At 31.5% G+C, this 18,736-nt stretch overlaps 1 protein-coding gene across 2 annotated transcripts in view; it reads left to right on the top strand.

Moving 5' to 3' along the window:
- SESN3 (sestrin 3) overlaps positions 1 to 18,736 on the top strand; it is a 74,207-nt gene that overhangs the window by 40,162 nt on the left and 15,309 nt on the right. For both annotated transcript variants that reach the window (XM_031961033.1, XM_031961032.1), the window contains exons 3-6: positions 5,234 to 5,431; positions 6,896 to 7,078; positions 10,966 to 11,199; positions 11,929 to 12,076. In XM_031961033.1, the coding sequence (XP_031816893.1) occupies positions 5,234 to 5,431; positions 6,896 to 7,078; positions 10,966 to 11,199; positions 11,929 to 12,076 (763 nt within the window). The remainder of the gene's footprint in view (positions 1 to 5,233; positions 5,432 to 6,895; positions 7,079 to 10,965; positions 11,200 to 11,928; positions 12,077 to 18,736) is intronic.

The following is an 18,736-nucleotide window of genomic DNA, read 5'->3' as shown; positions in this document are numbered from 1 at the left end:
AAAAATGGCTAAGAAAATGATAACCAAAATAAGTAAGGAGAGCCTAAGAGAGCACTTAGTTTTCCTTGATGAATTCAAGTAATCTGACCAGCTATCGCACATCTGGAGTTGCCGAGAGAACTGGCACATGAGATTTCCATGATACTCTGTGATAGTTGAAAGATGTTGGAAAACAGACTAGTCCACACTGAGGAAGAGTAATTGTCAAAATAGAGAAGAAAATAGGGTCAACAAATTATAGATCAGTGTGTTAACTTTGATTCCTGGCAAAATTTTACCATACTGAATATCCAGGGAAGGAAGAACCAAAATGATTTTATCAGTAATAGATCCTTACAGACCAGTTTTTATTTCCTTTTTTGACAGGATTAATAGATAAAAGAGTTTATCGAGATTTTAGCAAAACTTTTGATAAAATATCCTATACTATTTTTGTAGAAAAGATAGATAGATAATAGCTATGGGATTCCTCCAGAAGAAGCTATCAATGGTTCAGGGTCACCATAATAGGAAGAGCACCCCATGAATCTGTCTCTAGACCTGTGTTATTCCACATTTTCACCAGTAATTAGGGGTAGCTAAGTAATTCAGTGGTTAGAGCACTGGATATGAAATCAGGAAGATTTGAATTCACAGCCTCAGATAGTTCCTATCTGAATGACTCATGTCATTTTAATCTCTGTGTGCCTCAGTTTCCTCCTTTATAAAATGAGGATAATAATAGTACCCTGTGTTGATATAAGGATAAAAAAATGAGATGATTTTTGTAAAGTGCTATGTAATACTTAGTCTTATATAAATGCTAGCATTTTATTACTGTTATTATAAAGACATAGACAGTATACTCATCAAATTTTTAGATGGTACAAAGCTTGGAAGAAATTCACACATTGGATGATAGGATTCAAAAAGAAATATAAACAATCCAAAGCAGTGGGTAGAATCTAATGAAGCAAAATTAAATAGAGGGATAAATGTTAGTTTTGCATTTAGACTCAAAAAATTTAACTTCCCAAAGACGGTATGGAAGTTAGACAGCAGTTTGTGTGCAAAAATTCTGAGGAGTTAAGTCCAATATGAGCCAGCAGTATTCTATGACAGCCAAAAAACAAATATAATCTTGGATCACACTTAAAAGAGGCACTACTTTCCAAAATGAAGTGCTGATGATCCAGAGTAGTCAGCCTTCATCAGATCCCATGTAGTGTTCAGTTCTGGACAACACAATTTAGAAAGGACATTGGTAAATTAGATAGTGTCTAGAGAAGTAGAACAAAATGATGAAGGTCCTCAGGGGGCTTCACATATCATGTGAATATCCTTTGAAGGAATTGGGAATAAGTTGGATAAGATAAGATTAAGGGAATATATGATAGCAGTGTTTAAATATTTGAAGAGCAGTCATTGGAAGGAGAGATTAGTTTTATTTTATTTATCCCCAGAAAACAGAAGCAGGATCATTTGGTGGGAGTTGGAAAGTGGCTAATCTGACTTGATTTCACTTTAAAAAAAAAAAAAAAAGACAAAAAAAAAAAAAAAAACCCTCCAAATGCAATAGTGGAATGGGTTGTCTTGGGAGGTGATGGGATCTTCCCATCCAAGCAGACACTGGTTGTAACCTCTTGTCAAAAATATCAGGGCAGCTGGGTGGAGCAATAATTAGAGCACCAGCCCTGAAGTCAGGAGGACCTGTTCAAATCTGCCTCAGATACTTAACACTTCCTAGTTGTGTGACACTCAGGGCAGGTCACTTAACCCCAATTGTCTCAGGGGAAAAATAAAGAGTACGTTAGAAAAAATATACATCAGAATAAAAAATCCTTACTAGTATGGATTGAATACCCTTACAACTCTCAAATTCTGTGATTTTAATAGTCAGCATTGGAGTTTCCATTGCACATGGAGCAAAACTTTAAGTATAAAATGGTTGTTTTTTGTTGCTTAAATCAAAGAATTTTCATTTAGATTTTTGTGGCATGCAAGCAGGATTCCTGTGGTGTCTATTTTTCCTTGTTTATTGTACTTTTTTGGGAGATTAACGCTATACTGTCTCATTATGATATTCCTTTATATGCTATTTATTTTGCATCACTGAAGAATAAAGTGTTCTACTAAAGCTAATTTTCCTAATTTATTATTCTTTAGAAAAAGAAAACCTAAAAATTTAGTAATTTTTATGTGAAATAGATTGCTCGATTTCTTGATATTTTAAATAGAACATAGTAAAATGAATATAAATTTTATTAAGATTCATTTTACTGTGTTGTAAGAGTGTTGTTAATGACATATATAAAATTTTCAACTCATTTGCTTGTTTGATAAACATACTATCCATACCATCCATGGTCATCCATAAATGTTAAATGATCCCAAGCTATGCACAGATACTGGAAGTACTCCATTGGAGAACTTCTCCCAAGATGATATCAAACCAATATTGATGACTACTTTGGGTCTGGCTGACCACCTGTCCTGGATCCACCTATTATTATCTACCTCAAATCCTTCAAATTTATTCATAAGAATAACATGAGAGACTTTGGTCAAATCTTTTATTAAAATCCCTATAAATGATATCTTCAGCATTCACCAGTCTATTAAGAGGAAATGAAATTATTCTATCATTTTGGAGGAGAATGAAATCATGTTGGCTATTTGTGATGACCACTTCATTTTATTAGACACTCACAAAAATATCCTTTTCATCATGTGCTTTGGAATTTCCCAGAATCTAAGATAAGCTCATATAAATTGGTACATAAACACACACATATACACACATACACACAACTTTGAAGGTAATATAAATATATACATATATATGTTATAGTAATTTAATCCTTATAGCAATTTGCAGTTTTGAAAGTATTGCTTGAGCTACATTGTTTTTATTTTTTTTAAATATTAGAGGTAACTGAGGCTCAGAGAATTTAAGTTACTTAACTGAGTAAATACAGTTAATAACACTCAAGACTTAAAACATTATTCTTTTGATTGACAGTTTAGTGCTTTCTACTATAAGGTGTTGCCATCCCAAGGGAGCCATACTAATCACTATGACTTTAAATTGTCTACATATGTTATATTCATAATGGCCTCCTTTGGAAGACATTTTTTTACCAAATGCTATCTGTATATGGGAAGATAGGTGTGTGGGGGTGGGAGATGAAGCATGAAATAAGTAGTACTTTGTTCAAAAAGAGGCTCTTCTTCTTGGCATAATTGGTTTATATACTATTATTGATTATCTTATTGTAATTTTTATTCAATGAAGAGGAAATGGCTAAATTAACCAATGCTTGAAAATTTTTGAAAAATGAAATTTCTTTTTTACATTGTTGCAGTTTACATTTTCTCATATTTCATACCTTTTTTTGCATAATTTTTCTAATTTACCATTTCTTTAAATTAGCATTATAGTTTTTATAATTTGTGTTCATTGTTCAAAAATCAGTTCAGGGTGCTACCTTTTAGATGAACTCTTTCTTACCTCCAGCTTCCCATTAACTTGTATTTATGAATTTATTTTGTATATGTGCATATGTTTGTATACTTACATATGTACATGTCTTTTTTGATAGAATGTAAGCACCTTGAGAATGTAAGGACTATTTCATTTTTTATCACTAGTATAATGCTTGTACATATCAGGCATAATTAATAAATGCACTTCAGGGCTGCTAGTGATATGGTGGATAGAGCACCAAGTCCAGAGTCAGGAAGACTTGAGTTCAAATTTGGCCTCAGACACTGGGAAAATATGACCCTGGAAAAGTAACTTAATATTGTTTTCCTCAAAACCTTATCAGTTAAATAAGCTAGAGAAAGAAAAGGCAAACCACTCCAGTATCTTCACCACAAAAACCCCAAAAAGGATCACAGAGCATCAGACACGCCCAGAATTACTTAACAACAGTTTGGTTAAATCCCTATTGTTTACTATGTGAAGTAGGAATTTCTTATAAGCTACTTATCAAAGATGTTTAAAATAATAACTCACATTTTAAATAAATTCCTTTTGCTGAAGTCCAAATCTAATGCTGTGTCATGATGTGAAACCTGGATTTCTGAAGGTTCATGTTTGTTGCAGTTTTTAGCCACGTTAGAAATGTGTGAACCTAGTAATGATCTGTATGCTTGTCATCTGAGAACAACCTAACTAGCTTTGGATAAGATCAATCCCAGATTACCTAGGAAGGATTGTGTTTTTTAACTCCAGAATTTTTCAAAGACTATTAAATTTTAGAATGATCATACCCATTCTGAATAAGATTCTTTAAGTGTAAACATACTCTATAGCTTTATGGTTTATAATGTACTTTCCTCATGACAGATTTGAAGAATATAGTACAAATATGATACACATATTATTGATGAGGAAGCAAGTTTAACTGGAGTGGTTTGTGCAGAGCTGTATTTTAAAGTGAATGTTCTGAATTTAAACACAACTGCTTGATCTAGGGTGCCTCCCTGGATCTCAGAACTTTCCTTGATAGTAATCTTATATATCTTGAATTTCTTGAAGCCTTGTAAAATTATTATCTATTCCTTGGATAGGTTCTTTTGATCACCATGTCTGAAAGAACTCTACAATGACTACTGGATTCAGTGATTACAATCATTATTATTATTACTATTACCCTTAAAATATGTGTCATTTTCTCTTAGTAAACACTTTCCTACTCTTTGCAATATTTATTTTAGTCTCTAAAAAATAGAAGAATTTTTCTGTGTTTATTCATTAATGAGTTAAAGTAAAGGTGGTGGGATATGTCAGAGTGAAGATGCATTGATATAAAACATTGTGACTATTCGAATTCATAGGTTGTTGAGATGAGCTTGTAAATTTATATGATGAAATGCTGTGTTTAGGTAAAAGTTCCATCTGCTGGGAAAGTAAGCTTTCAAAATCTTTAATGGGCGTGACTAAGCAGATAGAATTGCTTTTTCTCCAGTTTTGCAATTAAACAGCAAATGTCAGTTATCAAATAAATAATATCTTTGTAATGAATTTTAGTGTGATATCTAAAAAATGAGAATGGTGTTTGACTTTTTTAAATTTTTATGTTTGAAGTACAAATAACATCCAGAATTTTCTGGGTTTATTAATGGGTAACTCATTTGCTTTAATAATTCTACAATTGATCAATTTTTACCCCTCTTGGCTTAATAAAGGATATATTTATTTCTTAATAATTGCCCTTTTTTCCTGTGTTGCTTTTTTGGCTCTCAGGTTGTCCAAGCAAATACAGTAGATGAACGTACTAACCTCCTTGTGGAAGAATACTCTACATCTGGGCGCCTGGACAACATTACTCAGGTCATGAGTTTACATGCTCAGTACCTAGAGTCTTTTTTGCGCAGCCAGTTTTATATGCTGCGAATGGATGGTCCCCTTCCTTTACCATATCGACATTACATTGCTATTATGGTATGTGTTCATAAGACCTGTACCTGAGACTTGTTTTTTTAAGCTGTGATGAACAGATTTTTCCTTACTATCTTTTCTCTTTACTCTGTTAAAAGACTTCTGTAATGTAGAGCAAATTAATGTTCATAGTTATTTTTAGTGTGACCAGTTATTTGTAGAAATGTTATGAATTGATCTGTAAGAATCATATAATACATACTTAAAACAATATGAATGTTTTTCATTTAATTTTTAAAACATATTTAATCTCCTGTGTTTAAAGACAAGTGGTTTTTTTCTGGTAATATCTTGTTCTATTTTTGAGGAAATTATTTGTTTTAGGTATCATACTATAAAGAGTCTTATATACATTAAAAAAGTTAGTAATTTCTAGTTATGGAGGGAAAAATATATGTCTGAATTAGTAAAAAATCTGAATGATAGTACTTTTAAAGAAATTAATTTTTATCATCCAATTATAGCAGATTGATAAAAGCTATATAAATTGGGGAAAAATGTAAATTGGGCAAGAATGAAGAGTATCCATAATTTTGCAATTGACTGGCACCAAAGAAGTCATTGAGAGAATTGACTATGCAAATATAAGAATACTGGGGAGGCAGTCCAAAATGTCAGGTTTACATTTGTCAAAAATTTGACCTCAGTATCTACCTAGTACTATAGTACTGGGTAAAATTGATCTGAGTTGTAGACATTATCTTGGCTCAACAAAATTCATTAGACCTTAATTCTAGTTCAGATTCTTTTTGAGCACAACAAAAATTAAAATATAGTCAATAACGATTAGAAGATAAAGAAAATCAATAGCAGAAATCAATAGAATAGAAGATATAAAATCAGATACATTAAGTTATTTAAGAAGTAGCCATGAAGAAACAAGAGGTCTTAATTCTACTTTAAAAGAAATTGGCAAGATATCAATAGTAAATGCTTTTCAGATGGAGAGGTAGCCAATAGGAGGTAATTAGTGAATGGGCTACACTTGCTACTGGAATCAGGATTAGAAGCATAGTCCCAAACCTGAAAACACTTAAGAACTGAGATGGCCATTTGCTTTTGTAGTAGCTACCAGTTTTATTTTTCTACCTACCTGCTAACTGGGAGTAGATTATTAAAGAGTGAAAATTTCAGAAAAACAAGAATTTTGTGGGGGGAGCTATAAAAAATATTTGCCCTGCTCTATACCATTTGATTCAGTGAAAATTTGAACACTAGTGAAGGCATTAAAGGGAATGGCATGGTGCCTGCCTTCTACAAATTTGTTATCTAATAAGGGAGATAAAATATATCTGTAGTTTGAATTAGAAAATCAATGTGTAGGAAAATTCCAAGTTATTGAGAATTTAAGTTTTCAGAGGAGAAATTATATATGGCCATAGAGTATTTACTTTTTACAGGCGGTAAAAATGAAAATATGTAGTCTTTTTTCCTGAGTTGTGTTCCTCTCCTTTTTTCTCACTTAAGGCTGCAGCTAGACACCAGTGTTCTTACCTAATCAACATGCATGTGGATGAGTTTTTGAAGACTGGAGGTATTGCAGAATGGTTGAATGGTTTGGAATATGTCCCACAAAGACTGAAAAATCTCAATGAAATAAATAAACTGCTAGCACATCGACCCTGGCTGATCACAAAAGATCACATTCAGGTAGCACTTTTATCTGACTAAACTTACCATTATGGAAACAATCTTTTTAAATTCTTGATTCTTTAACTTAGTAATTTGCTTAAATATTTCAATTTAAGTGCTTGTGCAACTGTTTAGAATTTGAGAACCAATCAACAGTATTAAATATTTTTATATTGAGAGGATAGATTTGAAGAAAGTATCTTTCTAGAAAACTATTCTTTTTGCCTAAAATATAAAGAATTAATTGTTTTGTGCTTAATATTTAGGTAATTTATTTCTAGGAATTTTGATTCTTTGTTTTAGGCAGTATATGGAGTAATAGAAGCAATGAACCAGGACTCCTGGCTAGGAATTCTGGATTCTAGGCCCATCTTTATCATTGTTTTCTCTAAATCTTCATTACCTCATCAATAAATAAATTGATGAAATAGTTTCTAAGGATTCTATACAGCTAAAATTCTATAATTGTATTTTATTTCTTTTAATTGACAAATCTCTTAAGTATGTTATTTGAATGCTTAGTGATAAATAAAAATCCTTCTAGGAAAATTAGCTGGAGCATTCTGATTAAAATATATAATTTTACTATTTCCACTGAAGGCCTTAATCTTTTTTTTTTAATAGCTTTTTATTTACAAGTTATATGCATGGGTAATTTTATAGCATTGACAATTGCCAAACCTTTTGTTCCAATTTTTCCCCTCCTTCCCCCCATCCCATCCCCCAGATGGCAGGTTGATCAATACATGTTAAATATGTTAAAGTATTAATTAAATACAATATAAATATACATATCCAAAGAGTTATTTTGCTGTACAAAAAGAATCGAACTTTGAAATAGTGTACAATTAGCCTGTGAAGGAAATCAAAAATATAGGGGTTGGGAATTCTATGTAATGGTTCATAGTCATCTCCCAGAGTTCTTTCACTGGGTGTAGCTGGTTCAATTCATTACTTCTCTATTGGAACTGATTTGGTTCATCTCATTGCTGGAGATGGCCACGTCCAAATTGATCATCATATAGTATTGTTGTTGAAGTATATAATGATCTCCTGGTCCTGCTTATTTCACTCAGCATCAGTCATGTAAATCTATCTCTCCAGGCCTTTCTGAAATCATTGAAGGCCTTAATCTAAAAAACCTCTTTTTATGTATCAGAAAAATCTTTGGTATTTTTTAAATCAGTCTTCAAGACAAATATACATATACATTATGAGAATGCTAGCTACCTGAAAATCTACTTGTCTGAATTTTTATTTTTAATTAACATTTTTATAGCCAATCCCTTACTTGTCAGCCTTGCAGACTAACCACAATGTGTTCTGGGAGTGGGGGGTCTTATGGCATGGAGGTAAGACTAATTTGCAAAGAAGGTGACAATCTGCCTTAGTAATGGGAGGTTTCCTCACTAAAGACTTCTCTATTCTAGTGAAATCACAGGTCTAGTTTCCACTCTATGATCTAAGAAACTCTCAATATATGTGAGCTTTCGAGAAATAATAAAATGCCAATCCATAAGGATTGAATATTCTGCTAGTTATTTAACTTGCTTATTTAGAAAGAGATTTGTATTTGAATCTTTACAGGTAATTTGTGTGCTTTGTTAAATTGATTCCTAGATGATATTTTATGCATTTTGTACTTATGTGGAATAAGATTTCCCTTCTCATTATTCCAAATAAAACCTCTTGGATTTTGTTGTTATTATATAGAAATTTTTGAGTGTTTGTTTTGTAACTTCTGACTTTGCTGAAACTATTAATGTCTCAATTATTGTCTTTGCCAATTCACTAGGATATTTTAAGTAAAACATCATATCATCAGCAAATTGAGATGTTTATTCCATCTTTGCCTATTATGAAATCTTTAATTTCTTACTTATCTTATTGTTATTACTAGCATTTCCAGACCTATACCAAATATTAATGGGAAGAGTGAATATTTGGACAGCCTTGCTTTATTCTTTTATTTATTGGGAAAGATGCTAATACAACATCGCCATTTGCATGTGATACTTTTATGGCTTTAGATAATTTTTATGATATTGAAGGTCCCTCTTTTCCTATATTTTGTAGAATTTTTGTTTTGCTTGTTTAGCTTAAATGAGTGTTTTACTTTGTCAGAGGCTTTTTCTGCATCTATTGAGATAATCATATGGTTTTGGATGTTTTTGTTTTTATATGATGAAATGATTGTTTTCATGATGCTTTTGAGGTTTTCTTGGCAAACATAATGGAATTATTTGCCATTTCCTTCTGTAGGTCATTTTACAGATGAGAAAACTGAGGCAAGTAACTTGCCCAATTTCTCCATCTAATGACTTTTCTCAGTTCTTATCCTTTTTGACCCTTCTGTAACATCTGACAATATTGATCAATCTCTGGGTTTTCTGTGACATTGTTCTCTCTTGGTTTTCCTCCAAGCTATTTAATGACCCCTCATTTTTCTTCACAATCCATGCCATGTTATGCCAACTAAATGTGGATGTATTTCAAGGTTTTGTCCTGAACTCTATTCTTTTTTCACTCTGCACTCTCACTTGGTGATCCCTTCAACTCCCACAAATTCAGTGATTATTTCTATGTGATTAATCTGTATCCAACCCTACTTTTCAGATTCCCTTTCCATTAAAACCTATTGCTTATTGGGCATTTCAAACAGGATATACATTAGGCATGTCAGATTCAACATGTCCAACAGAACTCTTTATCATTTTCCCCAAGCTCATCCATCTTTTAGACTTTCTCATTTCTGTGTAGTCACCCAGATAACTTTGACTGTTATACTAAACTTTTCATTGTCTCTCTCACCCCACATATTCCAGTCAGTTTACAAATCCTCTCATTTATCTTCACAGAGTCTCTCATATATCCCCTTCTTTTTCTATTCACATAGCTGTAAACCCAGTTCAGGATTTTATTGCCTCTCACCTCTGCTATTATAATAGCCTTTTATATGGCTTCACTACCTCAGGTTTCTCCCCACTTCGATTAATCTGCCACACAGCTACCTCAGTTTTCCAAAAGTGCAAGTCTAACCATGTTACCTCTCTACTCAGTAAATTGTAATGGCTCCCATTATTTCTAGGATCAAACACAAACTCATTTGGTATTTAAACCTCTGTTTATCCTGTTTTCCTCCTAACTTAGAAATTTTTTCAATCCTAACTCTCCTACTTGTGATCTGTGATCCAGCTATACTGGCTTATTGTCTCATGACTAAAACTTCATCTCTCCTCTCCATGCCTTTCCACTGGCAATCCTTGCAGTTCTTAAATGTTCTCCCCCTTTCCCCTTTACCTTTTGTAATTTCTAATTTCCTTTTAAGACCAACTCAAGTGAATCTTCTGCAGAAGGACTTGTTTAATTATTCCACCTCAAAAGCTAACTTTTTTTTTAGTATGTTTTACACACACACACACACTCATATTCTCTGTGTCTCTATCTCTCTCCCTCTCTCTGTCTCTCTTTGTCCCTCTATCTCTCTGTCTTTACTTTGTGGTGACAGTCACTTTTATTTCTTACTTTGAATTCTTTTACAAAGTGGCTGGAATATATTAGATGCGTAATAATGCTTGTTGATACATTGCCTGTTCCACTTAATTGTATAATTTTTTTACTATTTTTAATAACCACAATATACTTTAAAATGAGATTATGTGAAAAGGAACTTCAAAGATAAAAGTTTGTTCCATTTAGAGTCATTAACAAATAGAAGTTCTAAAATATTAAGGTGTTATGAAAAAAATGAATATCTTTAATATACTGAAGAACACGTTCTTTTTTGTTATTATTTTAAGATTCTCGGAATAATAGGACAGATGAGATTTAAAAAATTTGTCTTGATTTGTAAAATGGCCTTGTCAAACTAAGATTGTGCTGTTTTCAATTTATATTAATTTCAGAAACTCGTCAAAACTGGAGAGAATAATTGGTCTCTGCCTGAACTAGTACATGCTGTGGTCCTGTTGGCACATTATCATGCCTTGGCTAGCTTTGTTTTTGGTAGTGGCATTAATCCAGAGAGAGATCCAGATACTTCCAATGGATTCAGACTAATATCAGTCAACAACTTCTGTGTCTGTGATCTTGCCAATGACAACAACATAGAAAATGCATCACTTAGCAGCAACTTTGGGGTCAGTATTACAAAAAACATTTCTAGTTTTTTGGTTTTTGTTTTTTTGCTTTAGATGCATTATGCTATTTTGTTTACATTTCTGTGATTATTAATATCAAATTAGAAAGGATTTTCTTATTTATAATTTCTTCTGCAAATAGGCCCTTACATATAAAACACTTGAATCTCAGTTTTTCTGACTACATATAAATTATAAACACCTGAGTATCATTTTGTATAAATTATACCTTTTCAAGTCTTGGTAGCAGATGTAGATGAATCTTTTTACTAATCATAAAAAAATATTTTAAATGCTTATTCATTTCAACTATTTCCTGAATCATAGAGACTTTTAGCCATAGCCTGGGAGAGTGTCCCTATTCACATGACACCAGCATAATCAAATGAAGAGTTTAAAGTACTTTTTGGATAGTATTTATCTTTGTAATATCAAATATTGGTCTTACAATTGTTATTTGAAAGTGGCAAACTTGTGGTATCCATATATTTACATAGAATATGGTCCACATTCATTTTGTAATTTACTTCTATATTTGTGAGTTATTTTCTGTTTTTGAACTTTATTGCCAAACAAAAATAATATACTCTTAATTTTCTCAGATGGTAACAATAAACTAATCAAATGAGTATCACTGCTCCATAATAAAGTGCTTTAGGAGCATAATGAGATATGCTAGATTGGGTTTTTTAATGACACAATTCTCAAAATTATCCTTTATGAATATAGATTGTGGATTCTCTAAGTGAGCTAGAGGCCCTAATGGAAAGGATGAAGAGGCTTCAGGAGGAAAGGGAAGATGAGGAAGCTTCCCAAGAAGAAATGACTACTCGTTTTGAGAAAGAGAAGAAAGAAAGTCTTTTTGTTGTTTCTAGAGGTACATTCCCTTCATTTTATCATATAAATATAAATGTTTTTTAAAAAATTTTAGAACATGGATTTTCCTGAGAATTTAATTTGTCTTTGTATTTATATTCTCTACACTCAAGACTCCTGACATTTTTATATTAATTTTAAATATTTACTTAGGGACATTTTAGTACTTTGGATCCATGACTTTTTCAGTATGAAGATGCCTTTAACTAATATTGTTCTCCTCCTATATAGCACAATTTTAGCGATGTCTTTGCATAAATTTGCCTTAGAGGTCACATTAAATATACTTGAGACCTTAATTTAATGCTCTCCAAATATTGTAAGTCCCTTCTTTTGCCCTGTGATTCTTTATTGGAAGCAGCAAAATTATAATAAACCAAATGGATTTAGGAGATCTTAATAGAGTTGTATAAATTATATAGCATATGCATACATATAGATCCTTATATATGTGATGTAAATTTTAAGTAGCAATTTATTCACATTGCTGAGTTTTGTTTGTTTTTAACAATAACTTTTGAAGTTACATGACTGCTCATCAAAAAGTATTGGGACTTCATCAAACTTTTCCTTTCAAGATACCAACTTCTCACACTAAAAGGGCATGCTTTCCTTTTAAAGCAATATATTGGTGATTCTTATTTTTTTAATGCAATAAGATATTTTGAAAAATAAAGAAAACTCTTCAGTATTGATTTTTTCTTTCTTAAAAAAGACTTTTATTTCAGTCAAGACAAACATTTCTGTGATATTAAGAGGCAAACCAAAGATACTATTTTCCTTCCTTATGCCCTTGGCATTCTAATTGAAGTAAAAATTATTCAGATTTAACTGTTTTGCTATATGTTGGTAGTAAACTTCTGCAATCTTTTCTTAGCACAATTTCAGTTTTTCTCTATTCTTCCCTTTCCGTCATTCTTCAAATCTTCCATTTTGCATTCCTAACAAAAAACTGAGGAAGATAGGAAATCATTTAATGTTGAATTTTCTTTAAGACATTTAGCCATTATAAGAAAACCAGATGGCTGAAACATTTGGTGTGATGTTGCACTTTATCAAAATGTTTCTCCCTAGTCATCTTCATAATTGTGGGAATTAAAACATCTTTTCTTTTGTATCTGAAATGAAGTCCTTTTGTTTGGTCTAGTTCCATCTCCTTATGCTTCAGCAGCTACAGCTAGCTCTACAACGTGGAGAATTGACTTCTTCCTACTAATCTGAGAAGGATATCAAGCCATATAAATTGACTGTATGATGACATCAGACAGTCAAGTCAATAAGTATTTATTAAATGTTTAACATGTCAGACCCTGAAGAGACAAAAGCAAAAATAAGAGTCCTTGGCTTCAAAGAGCTCATGTTCTAATGGGGCAATAATGTTCAAATTACCATGAACATATAAGATCTACATACTGTATAAACAAAGAGAACAAGAAATAGGGATATGTCCTTCAGAAGATAATATCTGAAAAGGAAGCCAGGGAAGCTAGGAGTCAGAGGGTGACAAGGGGCATATCAAAATAGCACAACTCATGCAAATACTTGGAATTGGGAGATGAAATGTCATGTGTATGAACCATTAAGTAGGCCAGTTTATCTGTATTGTTGAGAGTATGGAGGGTAGAGCAAAGGTAAGAAGGTAGGAAGAGCTTTAAATCCCAGAAAGAAAACTTAATATTTGATCCTGGTGCTGTTATGGAACCACTGGAGTCTGTTGAATGGAAGTAAGAGCAACATGATTGGAAGATTTTATATTTGATCCTAGAGGTCAAAGGGGAGCCACTAGAATTTATTGAATAGAGTAGTGATATGGTTTCACATATAATAAGTCACATGAGCATTGGTGTCTGTAGAATCTCTTTGTTCCTTTTTAAATCCTGGGAATAATAGATTGATCCATTAAAGATTTATTTAGTTTGAGAATGATGCCAAAAGGAATCTTGATAAGCAACTTATTGTTATGATTTTTACAAGGTGCTAAGTCAGTGGAATTGATAGAGACAGTGGTTGTTCAGCAGGGTGCTTAACAGTTTTCTAAATGTACTTAGTACTTAACTACAATTTCACAAGATTCACACCTTTAAAAGAGCATATTTAAGTTAGGAGCTCAACCAGGATGCACTTTGGGAAGCCCACAAGCCCACTCTTGGAGGCAGAGTAAGATTCATTCCAACTTCCACCTTTGTGCTGGCTGAAGATTCGGAGAAAGAGAGGCTGAAGCTGGCAGAGCAAAGCAGCAAGAGCTCTCAGAACCAAGAAGAGAGATAAGTCTCTAAGAAAACTAACTGGGCTATTTTGAAGGAGACAATAAAGGATCTGGACTTTTAACTCCTGGCTGAATTTGAGGTGATGATTACACTGAACTGAAACTAAGGCTGCCTCCAGAAGCCCCCCAAGAAACTTGCTCCCAGAGAGCATTATATTTTAGAGAAGAAAACATTACAACTTCTGAGTTTTAGTAGATTGTTTGTTAAAGGAAAATAGCTTATGTATAAATTCCAGAAAAAAATTAGTTTTTTATCTCATGTTTTTTAAACTCTCCCATTCCAGAGTGATTTAATGACTAAATTGATAGAAACAAAAAGTAACCAAAAAAAATTAATCCAGTGCATTGATGAAATGGGTCATTTAATTAAATTGCCTATCCTTTTAAGTAAAAATTCCATATAACAGATCTTTGGAGATACTTGAATCATGAATTGTACCTGTACAAAAATCATCCATTTCTTAAGACATAAAAATCTTATAAATAGATTCAGAAAAGCAAAAATATACACATCTTTTATTGACCATAACACAATAAAACTTGTATTCAGTAAAATTCCACTGCTAGAAATGTTAAAAAAAAATAGTATTTTTATTACTAAACATTGTATGTATGATATAAAGACATATGGATTGGATATATGAAAAGAGACAAAAGACAGTGCCTGCCCCAAGGACCTCATAATCTATTGAGAGCAACAACAAGAAAGCAGATATGAACAAACAAAGCATAGGCCAGAGAAAAAGAAATAATTAAAAGGAAAGTAACTGGTATTAAGAGAGATTGGAAAAGGCTTCCCTTTCACACGTTTAAGACATAAAATAAGATTTTTGTAGGATTTTAATGGAAGGCAGGGAAGTGTGCAGTCAAAAGCAAAAAGGTGTAGAGCATTACAGGTGTGAGGGAATCATTTTCAGAGAAAATGAATATATGATCTTGATAGGTCATTTTTTCTATATTTCCTTTTCTATCAGTACTATGGATAAAAAAAAGTTAAAAACCAAACAAACAGAAGATAAGATGGATAGCTTTCTTTACATTATAAAGAATTTTTGCAGAAGTACTTAATAAAATTAAGATTAAAAGGGAAACAGTTGAAAAAAGACTTTGTCACAAGTTTCTCTGATAAAGATCTCATATCCAAAATATATAAGGAACTAATTAAAATTTATAAGAATAAGAATCCCAGATGGTAAAGTCAGAACACAAATAGAAATAACTAGTTGTTCCATTGAAGATAATGATAATGGTTGACACAACATAGAGAAATTTGAGAGAGGCAGCTAAAATAGTCCTTAAGAGAAAGTTTTTATCTTTAAAGACTTGTATTAATAAAAAAAATAATTAAACATTGAAATAGAAATCTTGATCATCAAAAAAGAGATTAACAACATAGAAAAAATTGAATTTATAAAATTAGGAATCCATTTTTGAAAAAAATGTCATTAGCAGTAAAAAGAAAGAAAACTAAATCAAATCTCAAGAATGAAAAAATTAAGTGAATATTCCAAACATATATATAAAATTTCTAAAAAAGATGCCAGAGCTGTTAACCTTTTTTTTCTTCAACTCATTTTTACAGATGAAGAACTGGGGCAAACGTGAGTAAGTGACCTATTCAGGGCCACTAGTCAGTTTCTGAAGTGAGCAACTCAATTCACTGTACCACCTAACTGATGATCTAATACGCTAGTATTGATAAATATAGAATCCTGCTGGGGATTTAGACTCACTCTTTGACAAAAACTATTATGAAAGTTGAGCAATACTATATAAGAAATTAGATTTAAACCAACTTCTCACATTGTCATACTAAGATAAACTCCCAATGGATACATGACATTAATATGAAAAGTCATATTATAAACAAATTAAAGAAACATGGAAAAATTTATCAGATTTGTGAATAGAAGAAAAGTTCATGAACCAACAAGCATTAGTGATGATTGCAGAAAATAACATGGATAACATTCTTTACCTTTCAGAGAGTTTTTACTTTAATAATCTAAATCTTAATAAAACTAAATTAAAAGGGAAACAATTGGGGGAAATCTTTGTAAATACTTTCTCTGATAAAGATCTCATTTCCATGAAGTTTTATTGATCTATATGGAACTGATTAAAATTTATAAGAATAAGAGCTATTCCCCAATTGATAAATATCTTAGGTTAAAGTCATATTTTTAAAAGTTCCTATACTAAGCAGAGTAATGCAAATTATACTAATTTTTAGGTTCTACCTCATACCCATGAAGTCAGGAAAATGATTAAAAAAAAATGAAAATTCTTGATTTTGGAGGATATAAGGGAACACATTATACACTGTATTCTTGGTAGACCTATGGATAGTCACAACCATTCTAGAAACCAATTAGAATTATATACAAAAAGTTTTAAACAGTGCATGTTCTTTTACCTATCTTTAATACTATCATTGCACTTGTACCCAAAAGAGATTTTTTTAAGAAAAAGGAAAAGATTCTATATGACCAAAAATATTTATAGCAACTCTTTTTGTGGTGGCAAAAAATTGGGAATTAAGGGAATATCCATCAAGTGAGAGATGGGTACATGTATTATAGTATATGAATATGATGAAATGCTATTGTGCTGTAAGACATAAAAAAAGATTTCAAAAATCATAGAAAGACTTGTATGAACTGATGCAGAATGAGATGAGCAGAACTATAAAAAATTTATCAGATTATTTTTATAAAATGAACAATTTTGAGGGCTTTGTAGTGAAGAATGAAATAAACAAAAGCAGAAAAGTTATGTAAAACAACCTTGTAAAAATAGACAACTTTGGAAGTTTTATGAACTATGATGCTTTCATCATCCCCAGTTTCAAAGGATCGTTGATGAAATACTGCCTCCTGATAGTGAGGTGACAGATTTATAGTGCAAAATGTAAAGTCTTATTTTTATATAGTAAGTTAAGTTTTTATTAAGTACTTTCTATATGCCAGGCATTATATACTAAGCTTTTACAAAACAAAGAAAAGTAAAAAAAGTCTGTGCCTTTGAAAAACTCAGAACCTATAGGCAGTGGGAGAATTTGTTTTGTTTGACTAAATATTTGTTGCAAAGAATTTGATGTTCTTTTCTTTTTTTCCTTTGGAATGAGGGAATGGATGAGAGAATTTATTATTACTATTATTAAATAGAGAGGTTAGGGATATTACAAATTGCATGCATTTTCAGAGGAGAATAATCTATTGTTGGTTTTTCTTAGTTGTTTTATTTCATTATGAAGTACTTCAAGGAGTGTGGGCAAGCTAAAGTTTGTAATGCCTAACCAAAAACACATCACTAAAACTTTTAAAAATGCTTGTGCAAGGTTAGTCAGAAACTAACATCAAGATCAAAGACAGTCAGTTACAGAATAATCTCTGTTTATAATTGAATCATGTAAAAGATCGCAGTTGAACTAAAAAACATTTTCAGTACATTGTGGAGTTGTTGGTTCTTTTTTGTCCTTGGTATGATTTCTACTTGTGCTTTTCAAGAAGTTCTAGTAATAATAGCCTTAGTATTGTTATTTATAAGCTATAATTAACATATATTAAAAATTATAAACCTAATAGCCATAAATAAATTATTATTCATTTCATGAATGAAAAAAGAGATAAAATCTTAAACCAGGATAGAACAAAATAACAATAAAATACTTTTGTTCTGTCTTATTTTAGATCTGTCTAGAATTCTTTATACCTAAGCAACATTTCATACTTTTCATTTATTATATAATCAAATAAGAAAAGAATAATGGACTTTGAGAGACTACATTGGAATGCTGTTCCTACAATTCTAATTGTTATTCTTCTTCTTATGTCATCCTTCTTTGAAAATTGTAACAATAAGAGATCATGGTATTGATGACTTGTGATTTTTTTTTTTTTATTGTGAAAGCATGGCCTACTTTAAAATGACTTATGCAAAACTGTCAGAATATTTCCCATTTTGAGAAGGCAAAGTCCATCACCTTGAAGAATGACATTTGTTCAAAGAGTGAATATCTCTGTGTACTTTATTGGAGGATGGGAGTGATTTGGAAACAAAATTAATAAGAGATTTATTAAAATATCTAGCAACACACAATGAAATCTAACATAGACCCAAGTCCATAGTTTATAGTTTTATAGTATACAACTGATAAAGAATTTGAGATTTTCAGGAAACTAAAATCATCTTAAAGTATCATCCTTTGGCATTTAGAAATAAACCATTCCAGTATCTTTGACAAGAAGACACCAAATGGTGTCACATAGAGTCGGATATGACTAAACAATAACAAATTATTAAATCAAACTTTTATCTTTTTGGTATCTTTTTATTAATACCTAAGTAGTATAGATAATTCTTCTTTCAGTGTTTAGATATTAGATTACATAA

The sequence above is a fragment of the Sarcophilus harrisii genome, chromosome 3, assembly GCF_902635505.1.
Source record: "Sarcophilus harrisii chromosome 3, mSarHar1.11, whole genome shotgun sequence".
Lineage (NCBI taxonomy): Eukaryota > Metazoa > Chordata > Mammalia > Dasyuromorphia > Dasyuridae > Sarcophilus > Sarcophilus harrisii.
The sequence above is the reverse complement of the archived record's forward strand: the minus strand, read 5'-3'. Positions and strand labels throughout refer to the sequence as shown.